The sequence below is a fragment of the Poromitra crassiceps genome (assembly GCF_964638095.1).
Source record: "Poromitra crassiceps genome assembly, chromosome: 12".
Taxonomy (NCBI): domain Eukaryota; kingdom Metazoa; phylum Chordata; class Actinopteri; order Beryciformes; family Melamphaidae; genus Poromitra; species Poromitra crassiceps.
In genome coordinates, this window is record NC_139632.1 from 3,048,362 (window position 1) to 3,075,927 (window position 27,566).

Sequence of the window (27,566 nt, forward strand, 5' to 3'; positions counted from 1 at the left end):
CCTTAAAGACAGAGGACAGATCAAACCTTAAAGACAGAGGACAGATCAAACCTTAAAGACAGAGGACAGATCAAACCTTAAAGACAGAGGACAGATCAAACCTTAAAGACAGAGGACAGATCAAACCTTAACACATTGAGTGCCACAGCGCTTCAGTAAAATTGTCTGGAGCCTGTGCCAGATTCACTTCCATTCAGTTGAAAACAGCTATAGAATTTTTTCTATTATGGCTATATTAACGGGGCTGGACTTTAATGAAACATTGAACACTCCTGCTTCTTCCAAAGAAGACATTTTGTTTCTAGACAGTTCCATTATGAAATGACAGCCTCTCAAAAAAGTGCACTTTCAAGGGTTTTCTGTCGTTTTTTTTAACTTTCCAAGATATAGTCCCTTTTATGAATACCTTTTGCACTCTAATTTCGAGCACATTCACTGACTCTGGCTGGTGTTTTCTGATGTGGTGGCGTGTGGTGTGGTTTCTGTGCAGCCTGTGTGCCACACACCCCTCTCCCCCCCCCCCCCCCTCTCCACCTCTGAGCTGCGGGCTCCTCCCACACGCACAGAGTTTGTTTTCTCGACTCCGTTTTTGCCCCGGACAGATCCCAGCGCCCATCAAGGAAATGATGCGCGCTGGCAAACGCGACTGAACGAAAAGGCTTGGCCGTTCGGCTTCGGATGCTGGCTTTCTAGGAAATCGTGTGGAGATAGATAGAAGCATAAGAGCTCAGTTGTGAGCGCGGATGCAGCCGAGCCCACTCTCCGCTGTAGACAGAGCAATATATACGGCTCTGGCAGAAAGCATGCATCGGTTTCCACTTTGATCACGGCTTTCTCCGCTGTCTCCTGTACAAAGTAAAGGATCTGAGGTGGGTGGAGCAGCTCCTGTGACGATGTTTAAGGTGGCGCCGTGTGATCCCTTGAAGGGATTCATGCTCACTGGCTAGGTACGACCTTAAACAGCAGAATTATGGAATAATATGAATTATGATTTTAGGACGTCCACAGACGTCCTTGGCACTCCTCGTTACTTTTTTTTAGGACGTCCACAGACGTCCTTGGCACTCAATGTGTTAAAGACAGAGGACAGATCAAACCTTAAAGACAGAGGACAGATCAAACCTTAAAGACAGAGGACAGATCAAACCTTAAAAGACAGAGGACAGATCAAACCTTAACTCATTCACCGCCAAAGACGTCTTTGACGTCTTATCAGAAATAGCCATCCACGCCAAAGACGTGTTTGACGTGTTTTTGTTTTTATGAGTGCAGCGCGTAGTTGAAACACTTACCCAGCCTCTGACATGTCATCTGGTCCCTATCCTCAAAGGGTAGCCGACAGCACGTTATCAAACACATACCGCAGCTGTTGTTTGAAACGAGGAAGAAGGAGGAAAAGAGGAAAAACAGAGAAACGCGCTTCCTTGTACAGAGGAAAAAACGCCATTGAAACGCCTCTCGGCGCGCTGCACTGCTGCCTTGCTGCAGGGCGAACCTGGATTGCCTAGTCAAATCCGTGACGAACATGATCGATCCGGTTCCAGCAGCGCCTGGTCCCAAAGCCAAGCCGCGGACCCGTTCCTGTGTCGTGTGACTCGTGTCGCAGCATTCGTCCCACTCCCAGCCCGAACGAGAGGAGGAAAACGAGCAGCAGAGGAGGCAAAACGCTGATGGGGAAGGAGGGGGAAGGAGGTGCGATCTAGCTGCAGGCAGCTGTGGACAGAACTCTCTCTCTCTGTGTGTGTGTGTGTGTGTGTGTGTGTGTGTGTGTGTGTGTGTGTGTGTGTGTGTGTGTGTGTGTGTGTGTGTGTGTGTGTGTGTGTGTGTGTCTGTGTGTCTGTCTGTCTGTCTGTCTGTCTGTCTGTCTGTACACTCACTCACACTGAGCAAACTGTATTGTTGAATGTAAAAAAAGCACTTCATATATATATATATATATATATATATATATATATATATTTTTTTTTTTGTCATTTGTGTCATAATGAATAATATTTACATGTCTGATGTCAATACAGTTCAAAATAAAAGAATTGAGAGCGAGTTCTGCATGATATTGTGTGCTGTACATAAATGCCATTTTCTGCAATTTCTTTTCTCAGAGAGACATTTTGGGTGAAAACAGGGTGTATATAAATGGCTATAAGTAGAGTACAGAACATGCTAAAAGCTCACTTTTTTTTTCCTGGTGAACCCAGAGACGTACATCTTCATTTTGAGGTATTGCAAATCACTCTGGTGCTAATAGATAATTTACTGTGGGTCTTGAAAGATGACCAACAATTATGAAAATCTTTGGCCTGTGCTAAATATTGGCAGTCCTAAACTGGCGGTGAATGAGTTAAAAGACAGAGGACAGATCAAACCTTAAAAGACAGAGGACAGATCAAACCTTAAAGGCAGAGGACAGATCAAACCTTAAAAGACAGAGGACAGATCAAACCTTAAAGACAGAGGACAGATCAAACCTTAAAGACAGAGGACAGATCAAACCTTAAAGACAGAGGACAGATCAAACCTTAAAAGACATGATGCATCTCGAGAATGACACATCCTTTCCCAACAGTGCAACAGTCTAAGTCTATGGTGGTCTATGAGCTGGTTGGAACAGATAGGAAAAGGTCTATGGTGGTCTATGAGCTGGTTGGAACAGATAGGAAAAGGTCTATGGTGGTCTATGAGCTGGTTGGAACAGATAGGAAAAGGTCTATGGTGGTCTATGAGCTGGTTGGAACAGATAGGAAAAGTAACAGCTGTGCATCTTAATTGATTGTGTGTGCGATGTCAAACATATCGCGCATCCCAAACTGTTGAGTGACCTCTCTGTACGCCTTCTGGAGAACCTTGTTCTCTCCAATACCACTTGGGAAGATGGTTCTCCACAATGTTAACTTGGCTTGGATTTGATATGGACCTACAGATTTAAGGAAGCAGGACTGCTCCATGAGCTGATTTGTCAGAGATGTGCACACTTGATTGTGTGTCCTGGGGACGGGGTGTGGGAAGGGGACATGGTGGTTGGATGTTCTGACATGTGACCCTCCATCTCCAGTCTACTCAAAGCCATGTACACATACTGTAGAGAGCTTCTACCTTCTGATGATTCTTTCCATTGATTCCTGCAGGTTTCTGCGAGGGACTTGCAAGCGGGCGGACGGGACCTGCCCATTCTCACATAAGGTGGCCAAGGAAAAGGTACCACTAGCAACACGTCCACACACTCACTCATATAATGTATATCAAGACAACATTGTGTTTGATGGGTTTTCTCAGAACATCAGAACATTGTCGGGCCAGGGTTGGGTGTGTAGGTATATGATGACGCACTGTTGGGTATAGTCCTCATGGATCGTGTTCATGTTCCTGGCTCCGGGCCTGTCTCCATGTCTCCGTGTCTCCGTGACAGCAGCGAAAGCAGTGGAAGAGATCCGATTGGGGGATTGGGGTGGAGGACGGGGTGGTAACGGAGCAGATGATGGTGTCAGGGGGGGGGTGAGGGAGACACTTAAGGTGGATTGATGGGGTGTTACGGTTGGAACGTACCTTGTCCTGGTTTTCACATACCGCATTCCGAAGAGGAACGCTATGTTCACCGCACACCTGTGGATACACACCGTATTAGGCCCGAGAGAGCAACAGCAAATCTGCTCAACCCCGTCAAAGCATCGCCTTAGCATCATTCGGTGTGATTGCTTCCACACATTGCAGGGTTGTCAGGGTTAGTTATCACACCTACTGGTCGTCTTTCGGTATTGCAGGGAAGGAGTCCTGCAGGGAAGGAGTTAGTCATGCACCCACCTTAAATACATTTGAATTTCCGAGATAATGTTCTTGTTTTGAAGATCTGTTGTTTTGTCTTTGTCATATTGCCCGGTTAGCTGTGTTTGCACAGCCCAAGGCTTCAGGTGGTGTGTGTGTGTGTGTGTGTGTGTGTGTGTGTGTGTGTGTGTGTGTGTGTGTGTGTGTGTGTGTGTGTGTGTGTGTGTGTGTGTGTGTGTGTGTGTGTGTGTGTGTGTGTGTGTGTGTGTGTGTGTGTGTGTGTGTGTGTGTGTGTGTGTGTGTCCGTATAGGGGAAAGTGCAGACACTCAAAAGGGGAAAGCTCTTTTTTCTTTTTCTACCCCCCCCCCCCCCTCCCGAGACAAACAACCCCAGAACAGGTGCCTAGCCCCTCCCTCCAGCACACACACACACACACACACACACAATGCCCTGCACCTGTGTGGGTTGTCATGCCACGGCCCATAAGTGCTGAGAGCCCAGCTGTCTGTTTGTAACGCGCCCCCGCCCCCCCCCACCCCCCCAGGATACTACTTAAAAGTCCGCTCCCCTTTCACGTGGACCCCTTAAACAGAACTGGATGGGGGTCTCTGGGAGAAAAAGGGGGGTGCAGGCAGGGTTATGCACCCAGCTATCCCAACCTGATCCGGGGCCACTAGTGTGGATAGGCGAGCCCAAATCCTAAACACGCCCCCCACAAATAACTCAGAAATCAGAGACCCACACCCTACACCCCCCCCAGCATTGCCCGCTGAGACCTCCCGCCACTGGCCTGAGTCCTGGCGACCATCGCGCACGCATCCAGCACATAAACACATCATGATATCTGGACAAGCTGCAGCCTGGATAAATATTTCTGTAGCAGTTAATTAGGTAGAACTGATCCCATCCCAACTAGATGGACTCCGTCTCACGTTTCCTCCGCTCCTCTGTCTCCACCTCTCCCTCTGAACTGAACCCCTCTGAGGTATATTTAGACCCACCACTAAGCTCACCCACACGCCAAACAGTAGATCTCTCCACACACACACACACATGCTGTCAGACACACATTCACTCTCACTCTGGTGCTGTCAACTGCAATTACGCTCATTTAGCTGCTCAGTGTGTGACAGATTGTTTGGCAGACGGGACACATCTGAATTATTGTACACGTTGGCTCATGTGTGCCCATCAGCAGGTGTGGTTTGTAAAACCGCTTGTCTGTTTACAAGCCCAGATAATCTCACCCTTTCGTCACTCCTGTTGTTTTGTCTTCTTCCGTTTCTGTCTGTCTCTCTTTCCTTCTTTATCGCTCGCTGCCTCTCTCTCTGTCTCTCTCTTTGTCTCTCTCTCTCTCTCTCTGTCTCTGTCTTTGTCTCTCTCTCTCTCTCTCTCTCTCTCTCTGTCTCTCTCTTTGTCTCTCTCTCTCTCTCTCTGTCTCTGTCTTTGTCTCTCTCTCTCTCTCTCTCTCTCTCTCTCTGTCTCTGTCTTTGTCTCTCTCTCTCTCTCTCTCTGTCTCTGTCTTTGTCTCTCTCTCTCTCTCTCTCTGTCTCTGTCTTTGTCTCTCTCTCTCTCTCTCTCTCTCTCTCTCTCTCCTTTAGATGCCAGTGTGCTCCTACTTCCTGAAGGGAATCTGTAACAACAGCAGCTGTCCCTACAGTCACGTCTACGTGTCCCGCAAGGCTGATGTGTGTCACGACTTCATCAAGGGCTACTGCCCTCAGGGAGAGAAGGTATAACGCACACACACACTCACACGCGTACACATGAACGAACGTACGCGCGCCCACACACACACACACACACACACACACACACACTCACACGCTTGCACATGAACAAACGTACGTGCGCCCACACACACACACACTCACACGCGTGCACATGAACGAACGTACGCGCGCCCACACACACGCGCGCGCGCGCGCGCGCGTGGGCGGGCGCAATCTGAGGCATTGCTCCAGAGCATCCAGAGGGTATCCCTGACCTTTAACCCCTTCAGGTTTAGGGGGTACCTGACCTTTAACCCCTTCAGGTTTAGGGGGTACCTGACCTTTAACCCCTTCAGGTTTAGGCGGTACCTGACCTTTAACCCCTTCAGGTTTAGGCGGTACCTGACCTTTAACCCCTTCAGGTTTAGGCGGTACCTGACCTTTAACCCCTTCAGGTTTATGGGGTACCTGACCTTTAACCCCTTCAGGTTTAGGGGGTACCTGACCTTTAACCCCTTCAGGTTTAGGCTGTACCTGACCTTTAACCCCTTCAGGTTTAGGGGGTACCTGACCTTTAACCCCTTCAGGTTTAGGCTGTACCTGACCTTTAACCCCTTCAGGTTTAGGGGGTACCTGACCTTTAACCCCTTCAGGTTTAGGCTGTACCTGACCTTTAACCCCTTCAGGTTTAGGGGGTACCTGACCTTTAACCCCTTCAGGTTTAGGCGGTACCTGACCTTTAACCCCTTCATGTTTAGGCAGTACCTGACCTTTAACCCCTTCAGGTTTAGGCGGCACCTGACCTTTAACCCCTTCAGATTCAGGTACCCCTGACCTTTAACCCCTTCAGGTTTAGGCAGTACCTGACCTTTAACCCCTTCAGGTTTAGGCGGTACCTGACCTTTAACCCCTTCAGGTTCAGGTACCCCTGACCTTTAACCCCTTCAGGTTCAGGTACCCCCTGACCTATAACCCCTTCAGGTTCAGGTACCCCTGACCTTTAACCCCTTCAGGTTTAGGGGGTACTGGAAAGATTGAAATGTTCAAAGCTTTGACATAAACCCACAGTAAAGCTAATTGGCAGTTCAAATGCTTTTGATGATCCACATTGACTTGGAAATTCTAGTTGCACCCAATTAATGAAATGCATATTGTACATGCGTATAAGTAAAGGTAGAGTAAAGTCCCAACGATTGCCACACACCTGAGTGTGCGAAATTTGTTCTCCGCATTTGACCCATCCCCTGGGGGAGCGGTGAGCGGCAGCAGCGCCGCGCTCGGGAATCGTTTGGTGATCTAACCCCCCAATTCCAACCCTTTGATGCTGAGTGCCAAGCAGGGAGGCAGTGGGTCCCATTTTTTTATAGTCTTTGGTATGACTCGGCCGGGGATCGAACTCACGACTCACGACCTCCCAGTCTCAGGGCGGACACTCAAACCACAAGGCCACTGAGCTGGCTTACTATACCCAATATTGATACAGTACATATATATATATTATCTATGTATATATATATATTACTATACCCAATACATATATATATATTATATGTATATATATATATATATATTATATGTACAGTATATACAGTATATATATTACTATACCCAATATTGACTATACCCAAGATACATTTGGCTTCACTATATTTTAGCCATCCCATTGATTAAATTATTTGATTGTAATTTTCTCTCATTAAAATGAGTGCTTTGATTGAGAGAGGTATTCATCGTTTGAACATGAAATGATCTTGTACAGTATTAAATGGCTTTGCCGATTATCAAGGTTCAAGGTTCAAGGTAGTCTTTATTATCCCAGAGGGGCAATTTGTGAAGCAGCCAGTAGAAGCATCAAAAACAACAAATCATCAAACAAACAGCAAACAGATTTCAGCACAACAAATGACAGCAGTTACAGTAGAAATCACATGGGGCTATTTAAGAAGCCGATGGCAGCAGGAACAAAGTAGTTTTTGTGTCTGTTGGTTCTGCATAATGGCAGCAGACTGAATCTGTGACCGGACGGGAGCAGCTCAAACTCTAGGCTCAGAGGGTGGCTAGGCTCAGAGGGTGGCTAGGCTCAGAGGGTGGCTAGGCTCAGAGGGTGGCTAGGCTCAGAGGGTGGCTAGGCTCAGAGGGTGGTTGGGGTCAGCCAAGATCGACTGTGCCTTTTTCAGGGTCCTAGTTTTGTACAGACTATGAAGGTCGTTTAGAGTGTTGTGAGCAATTTTGCTGCACACCTTCACAATACTGTGCAGTCGCTTCTTATTCTTGAGGGTAAGAGACCCATACCAGCACACAAACGAGAAGGTAAGAACTGATTCGATAAAAGAAGAGTAAAACATTCAACATATTCAACTGGCCCCCCCATATCTCACCAACCTCCTCTCCCCCTACCAACCCTCCCGTTCCCTCCGATCCACCTCTGCCGGCCTTCTCTCCACCCCACAAATCCAACCTCCGCAGTTTCGGCGACAGAGCTTTCTCCAGTGCAGCTCCCCAAGCTCTGGAACTCTCTCCCCCCGGACATTAGAGAATCAGACTCCCTCACTGTCTTCCAATCCCGCCTCAAAACCCATCTCTTCTCCTCTGCCTTCTCCAAGCTCCCCCTGCCTATCCCTGTGTGCCTGTGTCGTGTTTGTCCATTGTCACTTACGTCGTCCCTGCCCCTTTAGTGTTTCTTTTTTTGTACAGCGTCTTTGAGTCCTAGAAAAGCGCTATAAAAAATCCATGTTTATTATTATTATTATATCAACACACTTTGTATCATTATAATGTGGTTAATATAAGCAGATGGGCAGTGTTTACCAGGCGCATAATCTGCTCCGAGGGCTGTCGATTCATCTTCCTGGTATTCCTGTTATTATTTATTTTTATGCCTCCGCCGGCGATAGCCAGGCCGTCCGTACGTACATCCGTCTGTATGTCCGTCCGATGTTCGTTAAGACGATATCTGAGGCACGCCTTGACGGAATTTCATCAAATTTGCCTTAAACGTCCACTTGGACTCAAGGATGAACTGATTAGATTTTAATGGTCAAAGTTCAAGGTCACTGTGCCCTCACGAACGCCATTCCCAAGTTCGTTCACGCGATATCTCAGCAACGCCTTGACATAATTCTTTCCAATTTCGCTCAAACGTCGACTTGGACACAAGCAGGAACTGGTTAGATTTTGGTGATGAAAAGGTCAAGGTCACTGTGACCTCTTGAACGCCATTTTCAAGCTCGTTAACACGATATCTCAGGAACGCCTTGATGGAATTTCTTCGAATTTGCCCCAAACGTCCACTTGGACTCGAGGATGAACTGATTACATTTTGGTGGTCAAAGGTCAAGGTCACTGTGACGTCACGAACGCCATTTTCAAGCTTGGTAACGCCATATCTCAGTAACACCTTGACAGAATTTCTTCACATTTGGCTCAAACATCAAAGTCTGGACAGACATGGAGGTCGACTGCTCACTTGTGGCGGAGGCATATATCTGCGGCGGTCGTTCTAAGTATTTTTTTAAGTATGCGCACATCCACTGATAATCACATCCAGAGCCTTAACGAGCCTTAATGACTTGAGGCTGGCAGGGGGCAGAGTTTCTGCAAATGGGACAAATGGAGGATATTTCTCCATGTGGAAAACATATAGAGAAGGTAAACACTGCCCATCTGCTTCTATTAATGACACAATGATACAAAGCCATCCTTTAAGATTTAGCTCCATTGGAGTTGAAATGAGGCTCAGGTAAACAAGTGGTTTGGTAACACTCACACACACACACACACACGCACGCGCACACACACACACACACACACACGCACGTGCACACACACACACACACACACACACACACACACACACACACAGGCAGGAACAGCTGCAGGCGGTTGTGGTCCATAGTGGCATTACTCTAGTGACTGAGTGACACATTGAGGAGCTGATGGGTAACGGAGAGCGGCTACACATGAGACCCTAGACATGCAAGGCCCCCACACACTGTCCCCACATCCACCTCTGTCTCACTCCACCGCCTCTCTTCCCCTCCCCCTGTCTCCCCCTCTCCTCTACCTTGCACCCCCACTGCCTCTCTTCCCCTCCCTCTGTCTCCCCCTCTCCTCCTCTCCCCTGTCTCCCCCACTGCCTCTCTTCCCCTCCCCCTGTCTCCCCCACTGCCTCTCTTCCCCTCCCCCTGTCTCCCCCTCTCCTCTACCTTGCACCCCCACTGCCTCTCTTCCCCTCCCTCTGTCTCCTCCTCTCCCCTGCACCCCCACTGCCTCTCTTCCCCTCTCCTCTCCCCTGCACCCGCACTGCCTCTCTTCCCCTCCCTCTGTCTCCCCCTCTCCTCCTCTCCCCTGCACCCCCACTGCCTCTCTTCCCCTCCCTCTGTCTCCCCCTCTCCATCCCCCTCCTCCTCCTGCACCCCCACTGCCTCTCTTCCCCTCCCCCTGTCTCCCCCTCTCCTATACCTTGCACCCCCACTGCCTCTCTTCCCCTCCCTCTGTCTCCCCCTCTCCTCTACCTTGCACCCCCCCCCCCACCGCCTCTCTTCCCCTCCCTCTGTCTCCCCCTCTCCATCCCTCTCCTCTCCTCCTCAGTGGTTGTTTTTGAGTGAGTGTGAAACAGATGCTTTTTCACACTGTCAGACCTCATTTAAATAGTGCATGGGGAAATGAGGATATAGAAAACAAAAGGGATATTAATATTTATTCTATTAGCTGAAATGCTTAGGTCTGTGATTTTCCCCTGTGTGTGTGTTTGTGTGTTTGTGTGTGTGTGCAAGTATGTGTGTGTTTATGCAGCGCTGCGCTGTGAGGGTCTGGCGGCTCCATGATGGATAGCAGGCAGTAATTATAGATGGGAAAAGTGCTGAGGATGGCACTATGGGCCAGGCAGGCAGACACTCCAGCAGCTCAGGGGTTAAGTCCGCTCCTCCCTCCATCCTTCTCCTCCTCTCAGACTTGCTTTGTCTCACAGGCTCTCTCCACCTCACAGCCTCTCTCCACCTCACAGGCTCTCTCCACCTCACAGCCTCTCTCCACCTCACAGGCTCTCTCCACCTCACAGCCTCTCTCCACCTCACAGGCTCTCTCCACCTCACAGCCTCTCTCCACCTCACAGCCTCTCTCCACCTCACAGCCTCTCTCCACCTCACAGGCTCTCTCCACCTCACAGCCTCTCTCCACCTCACAGGCTCTCTCCACCTCACAGCCTCTCTCCACCTCACAGGCTATCTCCACCTCACAGGCTCTCTCCACCTCACAGCCTCTCTCCACCTCACAGTCTCTCTCCACCTCACAGCCTCTCTCCACCTCACAGCCTCTCTCCACCTCACAGGCTCTCTCCACCTCACAGGCTCTCTCCACCTCACAGCCTCTCTCCACCTCACAGCCTCTCTCCACCTCACAGCCTCTCTCCACCTCACAGGCTATCTCCACCTCACAAGCTCTCTCCACCTCACAGGCTCTCTCCACCTCACAGGCTCTCTCCACCCCACCTCACAGTCTCTCTCCACCTCACAGCCTCTCTCCACCTCACAGGCTATCTCCACCTCACAAGCTCTCTCCACCTCACAGGCTCTCTCCACCTCACAAGCTCTCTCCACCTCACAGGCTCTCTCCACCTCACAGCCTCTCTCCACCTCACAGCCTCTCTCCACCTCACAGCCTCTCTCCACCTCACAGTCTCTCTCCATCTCACAGGCTCTCTCCACCTCACAGAGCTGTGCTGGCCTTCGATTCCAGGCCTTAGAAATAAAGTTAGCAGTCTTAAATACTTCAGTCTTAAACAACCACTCCAACTTCTGGCCATCATCTGCCCAGCAGAGCTCATGTTTTTGCTTTTGCATTTCATCAAATAAGGAAATCCTCAAATCATCATACAGAGTACAGAGTACAATAAAACATGGAATGAAACTCATTTTCAACATCACAGACACATTACATAACCTGTTCTCTTCTGCTAGAGCTGAGAACCGCCCTACTTCAATGGCAAGAGGCAGGATACCAATTCTCAGCTGAGCACATAAAGACCTCTGGTTTCTGCTGAGAAAGGAAGTAGTCTTGCTGGCCAGCCTCCTCTCCCTTCCGTCCGAGGAGTCTGGCGCCGCAGGTCTCCATAGTGGGATTGCGATGGGCGGCGCTTGGCGGCAGTGCCCTTGGAAAATAGTTTCAAACAGTCCAACTTGCCGTTTTCAGCGTGTAGCAACGAGCTAGCGTGTAGGTTTCTGCCGTTAGCGTGCTAGCTAGTTAGCGTTGTTGTTTTCCCTGAGGCGGCAGGGGACTATTTACAGCGACACACAGCGAGGAGGGAGCGGAAGCTGCTCTGATTGACATGGTCGGAGCCAATGACAGAGCTTCTTAAGCGGGGAGCAGAAATCCGGCAGCGTCTGAAACCGACGCCTCCAATGGGAGAGCAGAGTAGAGCAGGGGAGGGCTTATCCCAGTTATGGAGACCTGCGGCGCCAGACTAGAAAGCAAGTAACATAGGACTCGGGGCCAAAACGCTGCTTCATCTGAACATAATGATCTAAGCTTAGGTTTAGACCATATGCCGTTTTCCCATTCCTCTCTATAATTAAGAGATAACTTTTGTTATCTCCGCCCGGCGAGAATCGTCGGGAGGAGATCATGTTTTTGGCCATGTGTGTGCGTCTGTGTGTTCTCCTCTCCTAACGCGATATCTGAGGAACGCCTTGACGGAATTTAATCAAATTTCAGTCAATGACACATGGTTTGCATAGGGCAAACCACTGATGCTTTTCAAGCAACGGACAGTAGCAGGCTGCTAGCAGGGCACTGCCAAGGTGGCCTTAGGGGGCTCAGGGCACCACGGCCAGAGGGAGGGGCAACGGAGGCCATGGCCTCCATGTAGTTCCCACCCTGGTGAGTTCACAAGTCACAACATGTACATGTGAGTGTTTCTAGCGCTGTTGGAATGGGTCTTTTGGCCGAGTGAACAGTGGTAGCATAGACATCGAACTAGCAGTAGCAGTCCTCATTAGAGTAGGCTACATTTCACTGTGAAACCCACTTTCTAATGCACGCACTGGTGAAGTGACGATTGGCGTATCCCTTTAACGTTAGCCATGGCTTTTCAATCAGCAAGAAGAATAAGAGAAAATGTGGATTTATTTTTGATTACAAACTTTCTTGGCAAGGATCATTGAATCTATGCATGACGTCACGGTCAGGCACTGTCTGCAGTGTCTGGCAGCAGCCACCAGGGGAGAAGGCTATAACCTTAGAGAAAGATCCACAAAGTTTCATGTATACAACTTGTAATAGCAGTTAGCAAGCAACTTTGAAGTCAGCACGACCACTAGCCTCTGCCTCGGTATTTCTCGGGTTCTGTACGGGTCCGGTATGCTCGGTTCTGTATGGCTCCGGGTCCGACATTTATCGGGTTCTGAACGGGGCCAGGTCTCAGATATCGAATAATAGACGGGTCCAATCCGGGTCCGGGCACAAATTTCCCGGGTCCATTAGGGTCCGGCTCTCAAAATAATGTGAGAGCCTGTTGTTCAGAATACTTGGAATACATTTTGTAAACAGTACTCATGAGACTAATGCCCCTATCATTTAAAGGGACCCTTGGGTCATTCTTGGCAGATTTAGGAATGGGCTTGATAATAGACTTATACCAAAGAGATGGAATAATACCATATAAGAAACATTTCCTAAATAAACTGAGCAACACAGGAAGAACCTCAGGAGAGAATTGGTTTACAGTGTACCCATCCTGTTTACATCCTGTTTACAGTGTACCCATCCTGTTTACATCCTGTTTACAGTGTACCCATCCTGTTTACATCCTGTTTACAGTGTACCCATCCTGTTTACATCCTGTTTACAGTGTACCCATCCTGTTTACATCCTGTTTACAGTGTACCCATCCTGTTTACATCCTGTTTACAGTGTACCATCCTGTTTACATCCTGTTTACAGTGTACCCATCCTGTTTACATCCTGTTTACAGTGTACCCATCCTGTTTACATCCTGTTTACAGTGTACCATCCTGTTTACATCCTGTTTACAGTGTACCCATCCTGTTTACATCCTGTTTACAGTGTACCCATCCTGTTTACATCATGTTTACAGTGTACCCATCCTGTTTACATCATGTTTACAGTGTACCCATCCTGTTTACATCATGTTTACAGTGTACCCATCCTGTTTACATCATGTTTACAGTGTACCCATCCTGTTTACATCCTGTTTACAGTGTACCCATCCTGTTTACATCCTGTTTACAGTGTACCCATCCTGTTTACATCCTGTTTACAGTGTACCCATCCTGTTTACATCCTGTTTACAGTGTACCCATCCTGTTTACATCATGTTTACAGTGTACCCATCCTGTTTACATCATGTTTACAGTGTACCCATCCTGTTTACATCATGTTTACAGTGTACCCATCCTGTTTACATCATGTTTACAGTGTACCCATCCTGTTTACATCCTGTTTACAGTGTACCCATCCTGAACCATCTCCCTCTCAAGAGCATCTTTGGTATTACTGATGTTGATCAGAGTACTCTCATCAAAAAACTGGTGGAATAAAGTCTCCCAAAAACAAATTGGCAAATTCACTTTCCCATATCTTCAAAAGACTTTCAGTCTCATTATCCAAATCCCCATTAGGTCATCTTACCTCCATAGGTATTTTAACAGCATGTGCTTTGAAATTTGGAAATTGACCTTGCTTTTCTTGCTTTTCTGTACCTTGCAGTTCACTATCATGCATGCACAATGTACAATGCACTATTAATGTTAAGGAAATGTCACTGTGAACCTTGCACTCTTTAAAGGATACTTCTGCTTATTTTCAACCTGGCTCTTATTTTCCTAGTTTCTGCGATCATGACTATTGCCTTAAACTAACTATTGTCTCACTTACTTACTTCACTGGGGAGCTTTTTGTTCCCACATGGCAAACACAGGATCCAACAGTTGAACCCAAAAAGTGATGAAAACACGTTCAGTTATATATTCACTCACCAACAGTGTTGGGCAAGTTACTTTCAAAATGTAATATACTACATATTACTAGTTACTTTCATTTGAAAGTAATAAGTTACATTACAATATTACTTTCTGTGTAGAATAACTCGTTACTTATTACACTACTTTTGCATTACTTTCACCAAAACAACAGCAGCAGCAGAATGACATCGCCGCCCCGGAATCAACCCGAAAAATAATTTAAACTGCCTTGAAGTCAGTGTAAACAATCCAAAATTCTAAATGTTATCCTTTTCCTTTGTTAAGGTCATCTGTAGTGGTTATTTGCATAAAAACACACAGTTTGATTAGGAAATGATTGCATCTTTTTTAAATATGTGCTTTGATTTAATAAAATGTAGCTCAATTTGTAACTTGAGTTACTTGACAAAGTAACTGGTATAATATTACTGAAATCCTATAAGTAATAAGTTATATTACTGAGTTACTGCTAAAAGTAATATATTACATGTAATATGTTACTTTTGTAATGAGTTACCCCAAACACTGCTCACCAAGCACTTTATTAGGAAACCACTCTTCCTAATAGAGGGCAGGTATTCACCTTATTCTTTGCCCATACAAGGACGCTTCTGCATGACGTCATTTTGTAATCGTCTTTCCGGTTTTAGACACGGAAGTAGATTACGCCTACCGTAGTCATTTTTAGACTTGCCAAAAAGCTGTTTTCAAGCTAAAAAAAACCCCAAACTGTTTTAAAGTTATATTTATATTAGGGATGTCACGATATTTCGTCCCACGAAATTTCGCGATACTAAAGTCCCACGAAATTGCGCGATACACAACGTGACGATATCGTGGAGATGAAAAACTATATCCCGAGAAAAAGAACCTCTGAAAATGCTGCACTGATCTGTATTCTCTCTTTATCTTTTTCATTGCTTTGCTTGAAATGGGGACTAAACTGACGCTCATTAAATAACCGACAAGATTAAATGCGCTATTTATAGACTAATGCATTGCTGGCGAAGTTTGCGCAACACAATTCACATTTCCCCGTGCGGTTATCCCAATGCGGACCGCGTGTTTCAGTGGATGACAGCAGCGCACTGGCTGTGTGTCTGCCGCCTGCACTGTCAGAGGCGCAGACGGACACTCTGACAGGGAGACCCCGCCGGTCCGTGGCAGTTAATAGTATAGCCTACAAATTAATCTCGCTCTGAATGCCTCTAATGTGCGCATAATAGGCTATCTGTCATTAGGGGATGCAGCTCTGTACTCCCGAAACAATTTCTAATTGTACGTTACGATTACCATGTCTAATTGTACGAGTAATGTTAACTTGATACTACGTTTCAATCGTCAATTAACGCTGCGCAGCGCTCAACATACAGTGCAGTCAGAGAATTCATTGAAGAGGAATCATCCTCCTTAACACTTTGAGTGCCACGGCCCTTGGGCAAAAGGTGCTGTACTGTGCCACATAGGCCGCAATGCATTTTAATATAGCCATATCATTTTTTGTGTTCCTCTTATATGGACAACCAATAGCCTCAATGAAACTTTGAACCCTTCTGTTTCATTTTAAAAAAAAACTGTGTTTATAAACCGTTCCATTTTGGAAATACACCCCTCTGAAAAAGAGTGTTTTCGACCGAAAAGAGCATGCTGAAATTAGTTTCTGAGATAATCACATCTTTATGTTAGAAAGGCGACAGAATGAATTCTGCTTTGAGTTGAACAAACATCGAGCCTGCTGCTCCCTGCGTGTGTGTGTACTGTCGATGGTTGTATGCTGTTAGTGCCCTGCGTGCCCCACCCCCCTCCTCCTCCTCCTCCGTGGTGGGAGGAGTCGAGTGTCTCTGCTCTGCTGCGGTTTGCTCTGAACTGAAAAGTCCGCTACCTGCACCCCCCGCTTTTTTACAGCGTGTCCTCGGCTCCCAGCTGAGAGTGGTGTAACTTTTCATAAAGACGCTGGTGTCGCCATGTCGGCAACTGGATCATGTGGATGGACTGTCGCAGCGGACACGGATGGGGCTCAATTGTGGCAGCGGATGGCTGCTGTTCACAGGCACAGCTAACGACGTTATGCTTCAAGCATATCAATGGCGATTTCCGTTTCCTCATGACTTCTTCTATCTTTTCTCCTGGCCTTTGTCTAATCGGGAGGGCACTGTCGCCACCTAAGGGTTCTGTAAAATAGGTTAGACACATTCAATAGCTCCCATATTGTAAGAGGCGATGTAAGAGGCTTAGATCGACATTCCCCCGTCAAAATATGAATTTGGAGTTATTGACGCCATTTGGCGTCGCTGGCAGCCTACGGTAAATTTCTCTTGACGCCATATGGCGTCGCTGGCACTCAATGTGTTAAGAGGATGACAATTACATATGAAGATAGTAGCCTACACAATACACAGCTCGTTGCCTGCATAAGTTATTTAAGATATAGATTGTATAGTTTATTTTTCTTTTAGGCCTACCATGCAACAAACGTTTAGTTTGTGACAGTGTGACACATTATATTGCAATATAAGCCAATTATCTTCCATGTCGTTTTCTAGTTATTATAACAATTTCCAACAACAGCATTTGTTTTGCATTTTGTGTATTTCAAATAAGACTATTTTCCCAGTCATATATTTTCGTTATTCAAGTTTTGTAAAAAACTAGTAAATATCGTATCGTTATCGCGAACCCAATATCGTGTATCGTATCGTATCGTGAACTGAGGGTATCGTGACACCCCTAATTTATATATATAAATATTTTTCGGGTGAGAACGTAACATATATGTGAGCAGTTTATCAGAATAACGTCTATTGGAAATATTTAACGAGCAGCGAGGACTGGGAGCGCTGGCTGTGCTGACACCGGTCGGACTAGCAATCTGTCAAATGCTACTGTAGGTTACTGGCAGTGAGAAAACACTGTCGACGTGCTTTTGTAAGTAACGTTAAATGCCGACCGGGTACAGCCATCGGCTCCTCGCAGCAGTAACGCTATGAACATGTCACTGAAGTTGACCGCAGTGTAGCTTAATTCTGAATGTTGCCAAACTATATTCATTATTATAATGACGTTTTGTTTTGAAATTGGCCGCCAACTAGCGCTGAACCGGAAGAACAAATACAATTGTGTGTAACGCGGAAGAGAGAAAAAGTGAAATTCTGAGATGCTTTTCTGCTCCCACAGTTGTAAAGAGGTCATCAGAGTTACTGAAGCTTTTCTCTCAGCTCCAACCACTCTGGCCATTCCCCTCCTACCTCTCTCATCAACAAGGCGTTTCTGTTTGCTGAACTGCCGTGTGAACACTAGAGACTGCTGTGTGAACACTAGAGACTGCTGTGTGAACACTAGAGACTGCTGTGTGTGAAAATCCCAGGAGATCAGCAGTTTCAGAAGTCAAAGCAGCCCCTCTGGTACCAACAGCCATGTCACGGTCAAAGTCACTGAGGTCACATTTTGTCCCATTCCGATGCTTGATGTCAACATTAAAGGATGGGTTTTCCGTGGGGAATATGAATATATATTAAATCTCACGCCCCTAAGGTTTTCGAATCCGTTGAAATTTTTGAAATTGGATATTCACTGCCAGAGATATCAAGCATCTCTCACATATTTTTTGGGCCAGCCGACGCGTTTCGCGTCATCTGGCCCAAGTCCGCCTTGCGGAAGTCGTGCACCTATGAACTACAACTGTTGTTGGCCATGGTCCCGCCTCTAGAGGTCCTCCACGCCCCTTCAGAGGCCTTGACCAAAACAAAAACGCAGCCATCTTTTCAACCGCCTAGCCTGCTGTAGCTAATATTAGCTTCCCATAGTTCCTTGCAAAGAGACCATTATCTCGGGAACGGAAGCACTAATCGACACGGGACTGGCGGCATTGGAAAGCTCGTCAAATTTTACATCTAGTAGTAGGTGGGGTAAGTAACGAAATCAACGCTGAGCAATGTACCCGTTTTTACACATTTTTACAGAAAATAGTTACAACATCAGATGCGCGTAACTCCTACGAAAATGCCTTAAAATGCATGAAAAAAAATTTATGAAGACATCTCCCGACATATATACTACCGTTTACATTTGGTGCAATTTGGAGGCAATTTTATTTTCGATTTATTTCTTGTTCTTTGTATATTTTATTGTCGAAGCCTTCTTCTTCTTCTTCTTTGAGTTTTATGGCGGTTGGCAAACATATATGTGCATTACCGCCACCTACTGGAGTTTGATATCAGCCAAATGCCTGAGGGGTGGGCATAAAAACGAAGGCCACGCGAGCCCAGTGCATTGTGGGAAATGTAGTATTTCGAGTCCCCGCACCCGCACCTCCCCCCCACCACCCCCCCCCCACACACAGAGTGGATTTCGGTTGATATCTCTGTGAGTAAACCTCCAATTTCAAAAATTTCAACGGATTCGAAAACCTTAGGGGCGTGAGATTTAATATATATTCATATTCCCCACGGAAAACCCATCCTTTAACTCAAGCTGCTGACCTGTATCTGCACGACCTTATGCATTGCACTGCTTCCACGTGATTGGCTGATTGGACAATTGCATGCGTATGCAGGTGTAGAGATGTTCCTAATAGTGCTAGTGTTATATACTGTATTCGTACTGTATATGCCAGTGTTGTAGTGAAGTCACTATATCTCGAGTCCAAGTTGATTCTCAAGCAGTGGGCTAGCTCGGGCTTTGACAGATGAAGTCACAGAAGTGATACTGAAAGTTGTAGTTCCTCGAATGGCCACTTGAGGCTGGCTCTAAAAGGGAGTCGTTCCCCGTTCACCCTCATGTTAAATTGGCCGGGTTTATAACAGGATTAAGCATGTTTACAGCCTGGTTCAAAACACGGTTTTACTTGGTTTCGAACTCAAGCTCTCACTCTAATGCCATCTTCGCTGTGCACGCAGCCACTGGAAGAATATTATTTTTGCCTAAAAAATTATCTTTATATAAAAACAAACCACCTACCGACAGGTGGCGTGGTAACCCTGGAACTGAGGCGGCCACCCACATTCCTTTCCCCGTGACGACGTCGCGTCCGCCCAGATTCCAGGGAGCCACTCCTTCGTTCTTCCAGCCCACTGATGACGTATTATTCAGAGCTCCGTGTGCTAATTAACGTTTGTGCTCTCTAGCCGAGCTAATTCCGTCTTATTGCCCGAATAAACAAGGTGTACGGTGGACGAGATTCTTCCAGCTTCAGGGACCCGTTCCTGCATCTCTTCACCAGCAGCGACGGACGAGCTCATCAAAAGCTAAGGGCGCCTTGCCTTTTATTGTGTTGTTAGCACATTCTGCTTAGGCTACCGCCATGTAGCTTGCATACGTTTACCCCGGCTGGGGTAACGTTTGAATCTGAGAGTATTGACTCGAGTGTGTTGCCGCTCTCAGTGCTTAACTAGATAGCATCAACTAGCTTCTCCTCGGCCGAGCTTTATTCCTAGAGTGACTAGTAAGCTTGGCTCGCGCTGCTCGCCAAGGGGCCGATTCGCTCGGTCCCCAAGGCAGAGGTGCGCTCGGGTTTCTATCACAGGTACTTTGCCGTGCCCAAGAAGGACGGTTCCATGCGTCCAATTCTGGACCTTCGGCATCACAACAAGACGCTGAGGAAGTTCCCTTTCCGAATGCTCTCTTTCCCCCGCCTTTTCAACGCGTTGAGGCCGGGGGATTTCTTTACTTCCGTGGATCTGAAAGACGCGTTCTTCCATGTCCCCGTGGTTCAGAGGCACAGGAAATACCTGAGGTTCTCCTTCCTGGGAAAGGATTACGAATTCTGTGTCCTGCCGTTCGGCATGTCTTTGAGCCCACAAACCTTCACGGTGTGCGTGGAGACAGCCCTGGCTCCCCTCCACGCAAGTGGGATTTGCGTCTTCCTCTATCTCGACGACGCTCTCATAGTGGCGGACTCGAGGGTCCATGCCATGGAACACACCAAGATGGTGACAGATCACCTGCAGACCTTGCGGTTTTTGGTGAACTGGCAGAAGAGTTGCCTCGTCCCAGCGCAGGTGCGACCTTCCTGGGGCTCGAGCTGGACTCTCAGGCCATGCTGGCCCGCCTTTCGCCAGAGCGAGAGGCTCGCACAGTGCGGACGGCAAAGACGCTAATGGCCAAATTCCACTGAGTCCATGTTCGGTCCGTCTGCGCTGCGGTACGGCTTCGGAGCCAATAGTTTTCACTCTAATCAATGTGTCAACTCCCACCTACTCTGCTGCGTTGCGTGTCTACTCCGTCCCAGCTCCGACGATCCGGAGCTCTCTGAAGCAGATACGCAAGGCTTCTATTTTTCACGGATGTCGGAGCAAAGCCGCAGAAAGTTGGGCGGAGCCAGGCATGGAATCAACAGGGCAGAGGAAAAGTTCATCATTGAAGTGGAAAACCACAAAATAATATATGACACGACACATCCTTTTTACAAGGACAACACCAAGCAAGTCCACCCCTCCTCTGCTTCTCCAGTTGGGAACAATGATATTCTGCCCGTTTGTTGTTGTATTTATCCCACATACAAATTGTCTCGCGCGATTTCACCGCGAGAACTTGTCTGTCTCGTCACTCCAGCTGTCTGGCGGAGCGGAGCCGTGACGTGCTCTGCACGCAGCCGGTGAATGTTGGCGGAGCACAGAGCACGGAAAAAAACCGGAGCACAGCCGCAACGCAACGCAAATGCACCCAGTGGAATCCCGGCGTAAGTCTGTGTCCCTCCGTGTCAGTGCATCAGTGCACAGTCATGCTGGGGCTGATGGCCTCAGCGGTGCATTTGCTCCCATTGGGGAGGCTACACATGCGCCCGTTCCAGATCTGGTTTCCCAGGCATCGCCTGGACCCGGCCAGGGACCGTCATCGCAGACGTGTCTTGCCGGGCGGGCGCTGGCCATATGGGCGGAACCCTGTTACCTCTCGAGAGGCACTCGGTCCCGCTCAGGTTGGTCATTCGCACCGACGCCTCCCTCTGGGGATGGGGTGCGGTTTGCGGGCGCTTTTCGGTGAACGGCTAGTGGAGAGCTCAGGAGCTTCGCCACATAAACGTGCTACAGCTGGAGGTGATTCGCCTGGCTCTGCTTCACTTCCAGCGGCTCATACATGGGCGTCATGTTCTGATCCGCTCGGACAATACAGCTGCGATCGCCCACCTGAACAAACAGGGCGGTGTGCGGTCAGAGGCGCTGAACCGGTTAGCGGCGGAGATTCACCTGTGGGCGTATCCCTGTTTCCTTTCGTTGTCAGCGGTTCATCTGCCGGGCCGGCTGAATTTCGGGGCCGACCTGCTGTCTCGGGGCAATCCAAGTCAGACGGAGTGGTGCCTCCACCCTCAGGTGGTGGAACAGATTTGGGTCAGGTTCGGCCGTGCCCACGTCGATCTCGTCGCATCGCGGCGCGCGGCGCACTGCCCACTGTGGTTCTCGATCCAAGAGGACAGCCCCCCACTGGGTCACGACACGCTGGCGCACGCGTGGCCTTAAGGTGTAGGTAGCCGTGATTTCTGCTTGCCACATGGGAATTGAGGGTAGCCCCGTGGGGGGGCTCCCTCTGGTCTCGCGCTTCATGAAGGGAGCGCGTAGGTTGCGCCCGCCGTCGCGGTGTGTCTTTCCCAAATGGGACTTGGTTACGGTGCTGGACGGGCTCGCGGGTCATCCGTTCGAGCCCTTGGACTCCGTCGATTTGAATTTTCTGTCTTTGAAGACCGCGCTGCTACTGGCCTTGTCGTCAGGAAAGAGGGTTGGTGACCTGATTGCCCTCTCGATGCAGCAGTCCTGTATGGTTTTCGCGTATGATGGGCGTAGGGTTACGTTGCGACCTAACCCGGCCTATCAACCTAAGAATATTAATGCCAGTTTTAGGTCTATGGTCATAGACTTGTCAGCATTCTCTCCCCCGCCATTCAGTTCGGACGAGGAGCGACGTTTGCACATGCTGTGTCCCGTAAGGACGCTCTCGGCCTATGTGGCCAGGACACGCTCATTACACACTTCCAACCAGTTGTTGGTCTGTTTCGGGCAGAGGGCTCAGGGCGGACCCCTTTCCAAGGATCGCTTATCACACTGGATAGTGGAGGCGATTGCTTTGGCGTACTCTGCCGTGGGTAAGGTACCCCCGGAGGGTATCAAGGCGCATTTTACGCGGGCGTTGCGACGTCTTCCGCATTATTGCGCGGTGTATCGGTGGAGGACATGTGCGCTGCGGCCTCATGGTCCTCTCATCACACGTTTGTCAGGTACTACAGTCTTGACGTGTCCGGTTCGCGTTTCGCGCATGCGGTACTGTCAATGGTGAGAAGGTAGTGTCGTTGCCTCTCCAAATGCCACACGGTTGGGCATGGGCCATTTGCCCTGCGTCCGTTGTTCACCGATGCCTCTCGGGTCGCTCTGAGGAGTGCTCCCGGCAGCAAGGGCGGTTGAATTTGGCACTAGAGTGAGAGCTTGAGTTCGAAACGAAGTAAAAGGTTAGGGTTGTGCTACAACCCGGGTTTTACGAGGGAGAACGAGAGCTCTCACTACCCAGCCTTGCTGCGTCATTGCGCACGCGGGCTGGAAGAAGGAGTGGCGTCCTGGAATCTGGGCGGACGTGACGTCATCACGGGGAAAGGAATGTGGGTGGCCGCCTCAGTCCCAGGGTTACCACGCCACCTGTCGGTAGGTGGTTTGGTTTTATATAAAGATAATTTTTGGAGCAAAAATAATATTCTTCCAGTGGCTGCGTGCGCAGCGAAGATGGCACTAGAGTGAGAGCTCTTGTTCTCACTCGTAAAACCCGGGTTGTAGCACAACCCTAACGTTTTGGCCTATATAGCTAATTTCACCTTTCATAATAACTGTACGGAGGGGTGAATTTTTATAAAATTGACCAATTTAGAGTAAAATAGACACAAAAAGGACTATGTTTCAGGGTGATTGACAGGTCACATGTCCAGTGATCGTGCAGCTTGCTGATCACGGACCAATAGCAGGCAGAGCTGCGGCCCTGGGAAACCCCTGGTCACAAGCTGCTCAAGATGGTGACGGCCACACTAGGCTTCAAAGCGGGTGCACCAGGTGTACCATCTGGCAGACACACACACACACACACACACACACACAACCTACATTGGGTTTGAACTGTGTCAAAAGGTTCAACTGTTGGAGCTTGTTTGGCCCCACACAAAGCTCTGCAGTGAAGTAAGTGATGACATTTTAAACGCAATCAACTCAAAATAACGGAAATGATCCTTTAATACTGTCTTCAAGTAGTTATTGCCTTCTACAGCCTGGCTTTATTTTATTGCTCTATTCTACTCAGTGTAAGTTGCTCTAGATAAGAGTGTCAGCTAAATGCCTATGGATGTCCCTCTTTTTTATACTCTTTTTTTTATACCCCCTTCTCTCTCTCTCTCTCTCCATCTCATGGTAAATGTGCTGACTGAAACTCTTCCTGGTTTTGGCCCAGCAGAGAGCTCTCTAATAGGCCCCAGAGACATCCCAGCATTCCTTAAATCAAGTGGAAAATTGTTAACTTGGTGAATAAAGATGTTCTGTCCACTTTTGCTTTTTCCTCCCCTTTCCCAATCCGCTTCTCTCTCTCTCTCTCTCTCTCTCTCTCTCTCTCTCACACTCTCGCTCTCACTCTCTCTCTCTCGCTCTCTCTCTCTCTCTCACTCTCACTCTCACTCTCGCTCTCTCTCTTCTCTCTCCTCGTCTTGAGACGTTTCATGAAAATGAGGATGTATGGGCCTGTGGGGCCTGCGGGGACAGGGGCTGTAGTGGACTTTGCTTTTACACTACGTTTCTCCTTCACTCTGACTTTCTCGCATCCGTAAAGTGGCGTCAGCAGCGTTAACTCCTGTTGTCCCGTCGCACTCGTCTCAGCATGAGCGCTCTGTGCTGCCTGCTTGTGTAGAAGTTAGATTTCTAATTCACCACATTAAAGGAGCATTGTTAATACTTCATGCTAATGTTGTAGTGTTTGTGTGGGGAAAATGATGATAAGAAAATGCCCCAAAAATGACTTAATGAATTGTGTGCTGAACATGATTGATTTGCACATGATCTGTGTGTGCTGTGTGGTGTGTGTGTATATACACTCACCAAATGCAAGCACACTCACAACAAGAGTTCCACTTGGGTACAGGGCCAACACAAGTCACAAGAGCAAAGAAGAAGCAGGCCAGCACTCCAAAATGTCCTTTCAAACATTGAATAGGTCACCTGGGACAGAGGCACAACAAACGTTTCAGCGTGGAGCCTTCATCAGCGTTGTGCTGTGTAAGGCGGACATGACGACTAAATACATACAAACCGGAAGTACAGTCAACAATTCAATAAAGGTCTATACAGGAAATGCGTACATGTGTAAGCCCACAGATTGGAGTAGGATGTGAAAATAATGTTGCAAAATACATGGCATGTATTAATACATAATATGACACTTAAAGAATATACAAAATCTTACCATAGAAATACATAGAATTATAAAAGCCTCACTCAGACATGCTCTCACACTGTCAGTGTGTGTTTGTGTGTGTGTGTGTGTGTGTGTGTGTGTGTGTGTCACATCGGCCCCTGAAAGCATGAACACCCTTATATTGCACACAAGAAATAGAAGGTTAAAAGAGTGACCTAGGAAAACTATCTGACAAAGAACTGCAAGCGAAGCTGACCAACCTAACCTGCAGCTATTTAGACCAATAGGATCAAGGCATCCTGTGTCTGTAATCCTACTGTGACAGGTATGACCTACAGAGTCAAAACTATACACACTAAAGGGCCATGTAGAAAAACTATACACACTAAAGGGCCATGTAGAAAAACTATACACACTAAAGGGCCATGTAGAAAAACTATACACACTAAAGGGCCATGTAGAAAAACTATACACACTAAAGGGTCATGTAGAAAAACTATACACACTAAAGGGCCATGTAGAAAAACTATACACACTAAAGGGCCATGTGGAAAAACTATACACACTAAAGGGTCATGTAGAAAAACTATACACACTAAAGGGTCATGTAGAAAAACTATACACACTAAAGGGCCATGTAGAAAAACTATACACACTAAAGGGCCATGTGGAAAAACTATACACACTAAAGGGTCATGTAGAAAAACTATACACACTAAAGGGCCATGTAGAAAAACTATACACACTAAAGGGTCATGTAGAAAAACTATACACACTAAAGGGTCATGTAGAAAAACTATACACACTAAAGGGCCATGTGGAAAAACTATACACACTAAAGGGTCATGTAGAAAAACTATACACACTAAAGGGCCATGTAGAAAAACTATACACACTAAAGGGTCATGTAGAAAAACTATACACACTAAAGGGCCGTGTAGAAAAACTATACACACTAAAGGGTCATGTAGAAAAACTATACACACTAAAGGGCCATGTAGAAAAACTATACACACTAAAGGGCCATGTGGAAAAACTATACACACTAAAGGGCCATGTAGAAAAACTATACACACTAAAGGGTCATGTAGAAAAACTATACACACTAAAGGGTCATGTAGAAAAACTATACACACTAAAGGGTCATGTAGAAAAACTATACACACTAAAGGGCCATGTAGAAAAACTATACACACTAAAGGGCCATGTGGAAAAACTATACACACTAAAGGGCCATGTAGAAAAACTATACACACTAAAGGGCCATGTAGAAAAACTATACACACTAAAGGGCCATGTAGAAAAACTATACACACTAAAGGGCCATGTAGAAAAACTATACACACTAAAGGGCCATGTGGAAAAACTATACACACTAAAGGGCCATGTAGAAAAACTATACACACTAAAGGGCCATGTGGAAAAACTATACACACTAAAGGGCCATGTGGAAAAACTATACACACTAAAGGGCCATGTAGAAAAACTATACACACTAAAGGGCCATGTAGAAAAACTATACACACTAAAGGGCCATGTAGAAAAACTATACACACTAAAGGGCCATGTAGAAAAACTATACACACTAAAGGGCCATGTAGAAAAACTATACACACTAAAGGGCCATGTGGAAAAACTATACACACTAAAGGGCCATGTGGAAAAACTATACACACTAAAGGGCCATGTGGAAAAACTATACACACTAAAGGGCCATGTAGAAAAACTATACACACTAAAGGGCCATGTAGAAAAACTATACACACTAAAGGGCCATGTAGAAAAACTATACACACTAAAGGGCCATGTGGAAAAACTATACACACTAAAGGGCCATGTAGAAAAACTATACACACTAAAGGGCCATGTAGAAAAACTACAAAATAGAAATACTAGAAAAGGTTACAAGAATCAATACATCGAAAAAGGATGAAAATAACTAGAGGAAACCGCCTAGCAGTAACTCCTCATTAAGGCCTTTGGGGTGTTCCGTCTGCAGAGTGTGAATCCAAAAAGCTTCTCTCTGTAACAGCTCTGTCTCTATCACCACCTCTTTTTAAAAGCTTCTCTCTGTAACAGCTCTGTCTCTATCACCCTCTCTTTTTAAAAGCTTCTCTCTGTAACAGCTCTGTCTCTATCACCCCCTCTTTTTAAAAGCTTCTCTCTGTAACAGCTCTGTCTCTATCACCACCTCTTTTTAAAAGCTTCTCTCTGTAACAGCTCTGTCTCTATCACCACCTCTTTTTAAAAGCTTCTCTCTGTAACAGCTCTGTCTCTATCACCACCTCTTTTTAAAAGCTTCTCTCTGTAACAGCTCTGTCTCTATCACCCCCTCTTTTTAAAAGCTTCTCTCTGTAACAGCTCTGTCTCTATCACCACCTCTTTTTAAAAGCTTCTCTCTGTAACAGAGCTCTGTCTCTATCACCCCCTCTTTTTAAAAGCTTCTCTCTGTAACAGCTCTGTCTCTATCACCCCCTCTTTTTAAAAGCTTCTCTCTGTAACAGCTCTGTCTCTATCACCACCTCTTTTTAAAAGCTTCTCTCTGTAACAGAGCTCTGTCTCTATCACCCCCTCTTTTTAAAAGCTTCTCTCTGTAACAGCTCTGTCTATATCACCCCCTCTTTTTAAAAGCTTCTCTCTGTAACAGCTCTGTCTCTATCACCACCTCTTTTTAAAAGCTTCTCTCTGTAACAGAGCTCTGTCTCTATCACCACCTCTTTTTAAAAGCTCCTCTCTGTAACAGCTCTGTCT

The 27,566-nt window shown here is 47.1% G+C and overlaps 1 protein-coding gene across 2 annotated transcripts in view; it reads left to right on the forward strand.

The window, feature by feature from the left end:
• Nucleotides 1-27,566, forward strand: part of zc3h3 (zinc finger CCCH-type containing 3) — a 159,463-nt gene that overhangs the window by 117,269 nt on the left and 14,628 nt on the right. The window contains exons 8-9 of one of the 2 annotated variants that reach the window (XM_083646990.1): nt 3,126-3,195; nt 5,362-5,493. In XM_083646990.1, coding sequence (XP_083503116.1) covers nt 3,126-3,195; nt 5,362-5,493 — 202 coding nt within the window. The remainder of the gene's footprint in view (nt 1-3,125; nt 3,196-5,361; nt 5,494-27,566) is intronic. The other variant, XM_083646991.1, reaches the window with a different exon arrangement.